Here is a 6,135-nt window from a genome sequence, read left to right on the forward strand (position 1 = left end):
ACATCTAACAGAAACTCCAATTGCTCTCTCTTCCTCTTAATATATATATTAATTAAGGTACTTCGTACCTTTTTTCTGTATCTTTCCCCTCCTCAACCCATTCACTGCACATTTTGAGCAAATGCCGTTACCACCTACAGGAGCTTTTGAAGTCCTTCTTTTTCATCCTCCGCCTCATCATTGTCCCACGTGGGCTGGTGGAGTAGAGGCTGCGAGGTAAGGTCCCCATGTTCAGGGAACTCAGGCTGTATGCACTCATGGAGGTAGGAGAGAAGGATGAAGACACCAAAGCTGCTGTAAGAAATCAGACACTTGGCATACAGCACTCAGTCTTCACGGAAGAGTGCGGCACATGCCTGTAACTCATCAATGAATCACACAATGTCTGTGATGCACAGGAATGGTTTTTACATTTCCAATAACAAAGACATTAAACCACATAGGTGACCTCAGGTCAAAGTATAGCCAGCATTCCATGAAAATACCTGCTGGAAGCTAACAAAGATACTGTAGATACAAAAAGTGTATAACTTATGTCAGACAAAACACGTTAAACTAAATTTTTCAACACAATATCCATGAAACAATGCAATCAGTATGTCTAGATACACCGATTTTAGAAATGCTTTTTTGTAGCAGGTGATTTCTGACAAAAGATTTGTAAAGCTACGCTTTGCATTCAAAAATAGTGCTTTATATAGACAGTACTCAAATCTTATGGTCTACTCACATAGCAGAAGAGCTGATTCATTCAGAATTTTCAAGCCTTTTCCTGTCTACAAAAACTGCCTTGTTACAGAAAGGAAAAGGCATAGTGTCAGAAATAACCTTGGCATGGCTATGAAAAAGTGTAGCATCCATAAAACTGAAAAGGTTTTAGAGCCTGAAATGGGAAAAATATAAGTGAAAGATGAGGGGGAGGGAGGAGGAAGAAGAGCAGGAGAGAATACGTCAGTGAGAAAAAGTGTGGAACATTACAAAGGCTTGTTTGAGGAGGCGCCTTCTGGAATTTCAAGGCTGGCATCCTGCAATGGTCAGGGTGGTAGGTGTAATAATGGTGGTAGGTGAGAAGGTTGCTGTGGGTGTTGGCACATGAATCCCAGGTAAGTTGCCTGTTGCTTCTTTGAACCTTTACTGCCCGCATGAAGGGACGATGGAAAATCAGAAAAGAAAAAGACCTGAGAAGAGGGTAAAGTAACTGAATTGCACAAACAAAAAAGAAGGCAGTCCAAAAATGAAAATAAATTTTAAATAATATAAAATAAAATAATAAATACCCTAGTCAGGACTTCTTACTGGGGGGTGCTAACTTGAGCAACAGAAATAATAGTTTTTCACAGAATGAATGCTTCTGATTGAGGTTTTCTTTTTTTTTTCCCTTGTATTTGTTTTTAAAAATATTAGTACTGAATCAATTTCTAATCTCACTTGGGCTTTAGGAGCCAGGATTGCAAACTTCCTCAGAAAACACTACGGTATTACATACAACCACTAACTGAAGGTTAATAAGTCTTTGCTTGCATTCATCTATATTTGAAATACCAACCAGATACCACACATAGCACTGCCTAGAATGGAGATGTTTACTTGCCAGTCCTTTCAATTTATTGCATTGACATTTTAATTTTGCCACCATCTATTGTTGGCATTGCGCTATTCTGTGCAGTAAACGACTTCCCTGGGCCAGTGGCAGAAAAACTCTATCCTGAAGCCTGGTTAATAATGAAAAGAGTTCTTATTGATTAGCTGGATGTGCAATCTATTGTGTGGGGTTTTTTTTTTAAAAAAAAACCCTTGATCTTCAAAACTTTAAAATGATCCTTTTCTGGATGAAATTTGAGACCATATTTGATCGCTGATTCTACATATAGGAAGTCTGGGATATGCCAAAAATGAAGGCCAATATTAACCAAGAGAACAGGAAGCATTTCATTTGATGTACCAAACATTAAAGGAAAATGATTGAAGTCAGCCTTCATTAAATACAGTCTATTCATCACCAAATTCAGCGCAGCTGTGTCCTTGGTGAAGCGCAGAGGAACACTTCAAACTGGGAACTGTTCACCGAATTTTTGTCTTAAAAACACTGAGGAATTCACCCGTACTCTGAAATACAAGTTATGGTCTTTGTCCCGTGAGCTGTATTACCTGTGTCTCTCTGCTACCTGCTGTATATCTGTAATGCCTACAGACACATACGACCAAATGCTGGACTTCAACAGCAGCCAAAAATCTTGACTATTTAGGGTGAACACACACCTTGTGCTCACATCTTACTCTGTGAGATAAAATAAGCCGCTGCAGCAAGCTCGGCGCAGTGTCAGGAGAAAAGCTATCCTTTTGTTTGACTTCATATGACATGAGTAATGGTATGTTAATTGTCTGAATGTATTCACCCTCCTCTGACTCAAAAGCAACGACTGTCACCATAGCCAGGGTACCCAGCAGGGAACGGAGAGCAAAAGGAAAGGCCAGGGACCCACCATGTCCCCGTAGCCTTGTGGGGTGGTTGGGATTCTGGAGGCCCTGGCACTACCAGGCCTGGCCCTGTGCCCTCTGTTGGGATGCCCTGGGGCTGTGTCCCTCCCTGAGCGTACCCTCACTGTGCCCTGGCACATATTTGAATCAGAAGAATTATTTTTGTTTTTCCCTCAACAGATAACAAGGCCTGCCAGCACCAGCAGGAGTGCTTGGTGCCAGACGCCAGCCCGCACCTGGAGATACCTCACTCACCAGCGCCAGTCCCAGAGACCTCAGGGACTTTGGAAAGTCTCACAACAGCCAGAGAAGTCCCAGAAACAACAGCAGCAGCTCGATATGGCCATATGAATATTACAGACTTATCACAGCTCCTCAGATGAAACCGTCTCTTTGATCACGCGCATAGACAGCAAGATTTCCAAACTTTAACTATGGTGTAAAAATTAAAATCTGATAAGAACAACCTGGCCAGGTGGATTTTCATTATTTTCAAGTTGCTGTGAGCCTTGTTTAATTAAAAAGAGTGCTTCCAGCAGGAAATTATCTGGCAGTCTTTGATGTTGTTTAATGTTTTATTTTCACTCTGAGAGCAGAGATAAAAATGTCCTACAAAGTGGAAAGGTACACAAATTCAGTTTGCTCAGCTTGTAGAAGGATAATCCCGATTCAACAGAGGTTCTGTAAAAGAAAATCCTATTGCGTGCAACCACAGTAACTTAGCAGTAAGTTGAGCTTTCCAACCCAGGGCTGTGTACAGCGAACATAAAACTAATGGGGCAGCAAGAGAAATAAATGTTAGAGGCACAGTAAAAAGGGGAAAAAAAACATGAAAAAAAAACCTCTGCTCTTTTGTAAGTGCTCTCTATTTTATTTTAGGGCTAAAATGTCAATTTTATATGCTGACTTTCCTGCTCATTTTAAATTCCTAACATGTTCCCATAAGACCAATAACAGAGCTCAACAAATACATCCCTAATGACTCAGCTTATCTCAGACACATAACGGGATCTTTTCAAACTCTGCAGCATCTAGGCCATACTACACCTGATGAAAGGTTGTTTCCAAGATGGTACTTGCTTCCATAAAGGATGTTACATGAAAGGTTGTTTCCAAGATGGTACTTGCTTCCATAAAGGATGTTACATCTTGAATTGGTCGTGATATTGGAGTAGCATCACCTGGTGAGGGGCTGGGAAAGCCGTAAGCATCCTAGTCATTCTGTCTTCATTACCCTAAGGAGATTTCTCCCCAAAAGATGCTCTTATGCAGCTTTTGCAGGTCCTCTAGATATGATTTTGTAATGGCCAGGTCTTAATTGTGGTATGGCAAGAGCACTGCTTTTTCTAAGCATCTACACTGGGTCAAGGTGACTAGCACATTAACAGCATTAATTTGTTTAAAATGTTAGTTGAGAAACTAGCTGCTTCACGTAATATGATCATCCACACAAATCTTTGGCCCTGGTACTCATCTTCTCAAAAGAAACACTCTTCAGTGGTTCTTTAACCATCCAGAAATTGATTGTGTGACACTTAAAAAAAAAAAATGTTTGCAATGTACTGTCATAACTGAAAAGAATGGAATTACATTGCAAAATGTGGTTTCCATCTCATTCTGCTTCTGCAGCACCACTCCCTGCTTCCTCACCCTTCCAACCAGCTTTAGTACAAAGGGGACGAGGTGCAGCTGAACAATGGAAGAACATGGTATTGCAATTTTTGTTCACCCTGGTCTAGGAGAAACTGTGGCCTCCTGAGGCACTAGTTCAATATTCACCACACTGACAAACTTATCTAGAGCATCGCTTATCCGAGGACAGCCTGGATCTTACAGAGATGTCCAAGAACATTTACCACCACTGACATTTCTAGACCTCAGAAATCTTGTCTTGGTCTAAAGGAGGCAGAAGCACAGTGCCACAGGATCAGAAAATGGCACCACTGGTTCATGCTGCAACACAGGTACCTCTTCTCTGGGTATTTGATAACCTTTGTTACTTCTTTGACATCCATCAACATGTGGTATTTTAGACGCAATTTGTGAATACTGTGAATTAGCCACTTCCTCAGGATTAGTTAGAAGGCAAGACACGCAGCCTCCATCTTCAAATATGAAGGCATTTTACATATATTTCAGTCAAAAATGGAAAGCCATTCTCTTCAAGCATGCTGGTATGAACTAAATATCACTGTGAAAAAAGGCTGGGATCTAGGAAACTGTTTCCAAACAAACCTTCTTCATTAGCCCTGTGGGTGAAGCAATCTCAGAAGTACCTTAAAATATGATGGCAAAAAATAATAATGCCATTACTGAGAGAAAGCACGGTGTGGGGAGGTGTGTGTGTGAGGTACTTTAGGGGAGAACAGGTGTTATTAATGAAGTTGTTGTAACACCCTCCCAAGGCAATATGCTGAAAAGAAGTTGGCTGTGGTCCTTCCTCCCCCCTCTAAATTTAAGATGCAATTTAGAGATTCATTTACTGAAGTACCTAGTTGCCTCCCACCCCCCGATGATCGCAACAGGAGAGTCAACAGGTGGCTCTGCACGCTTGTAGATGTACATAAAGACATTTCTCAGTAAAGCATTTCCTCCTCTATCCATAGGAATCTTAGAAGGTACATTCAGGCCAAGAAAACACAGTGCTTCTCAGAACCTGCAGAAACACAGCTGGGGGAGTTGAAACAACATTTACAGACATAACTGCCATGACAGCTTTCTTGGCCATTCAGCAAGGGCAGGCGAAGAAAAAGACAGAAAAAGAAGAGAGTGCTACAGATCCTCTTACCGTGCTCTGGGCCTTTCAGCGCTAGCCGTGTCTGGTGGTGAGGAAGGATCTCGAGTTTGACATTATCCGCTGCATTAGCCAAAAATTGTGTTGCTTCTGCCAGCGTACAGTACTCCATGCTGGTGCCATCAATGGACAGAATATGGTCTCCTACATGTAATGCACCGCACCTACATAAAAGGGGAAAAACTTGGTATGATCAGGTATGCTCTTTGCTTGGAAAATGAGTTTTACTGCCTTCAAACTGGTCATGACAGCTATGAACATGTTCTTTTTTTTGAGAGACATTTGTGTTTTGTAGGCTTTGTCACTGGTCAGACTTTATATCTATTAGTGCAAACCTTAAAAACAATTCAGTTAATACAGCATATGCCAAGACATCACTCACAGAACTGGAATGGGGTAGCTGACTATAAAAATATGTGCAAATGGCAGGAGAATAAAATGAGAAGAGCTTAAGGAGGCTCAAATAACTTGGTCACGTATACCTCACACAAGCACCCAGTTCATCATTTTTTGAGTTATAGTTCAAACATTTATTAGTACAAAAGCTGTAAATGACGATGAAATTATGCAGTAGTCAAACAAATAATGAAACCAGGGCTAGCATGGTGACTTGAGGAGTGGGGTGGGGACTATCTATCTGCTAAATCTCGCTGCACTCAAGAGACTGGCTACTGGATGAGTTGAGAAATGCAAACACAGCAGTCAGCATCCCGACGTACCAGTCAAGTGGACAGCTCCTTTAATTGGTTACCCCCTGTGAAACAGGAAAAAAACAGAGGGAGAAAATTAAAGCATCCTGCACCATTGAACTGGAGAACACCCCTGGATCAATGGCCGTCACTCTCAAAGTTTCTACTGTAGGG

At 41.4% G+C, this 6,135-nt stretch overlaps 1 protein-coding gene across 1 annotated transcript in view; it reads right to left on the reverse strand.

The window, feature by feature from the left end:
- GRIP1 (glutamate receptor interacting protein 1) overlaps positions 1-6,135 on the reverse strand; it is a gene marked incomplete at its 5' end in the record, with an annotated part of 110,256 nt that overhangs the window by 43,039 nt on the left and 61,082 nt on the right. Inside the window, 2 exons of the mRNA XM_010145271.1 lie at positions 139-294; positions 5,267-5,436. Coding sequence (XP_010143573.1) covers positions 139-294; positions 5,267-5,436 — 326 coding nt within the window. The remainder of the gene's footprint in view (positions 1-138; positions 295-5,266; positions 5,437-6,135) is intronic.

This window comes from Buceros rhinoceros, unplaced genomic scaffold, assembly GCF_000710305.1.
Source record: "Buceros rhinoceros silvestris isolate BGI_N320 unplaced genomic scaffold, ASM71030v1 scaffold460, whole genome shotgun sequence".
NCBI lineage: Eukaryota > Metazoa > Chordata > Aves > Bucerotiformes > Bucerotidae > Buceros > Buceros rhinoceros.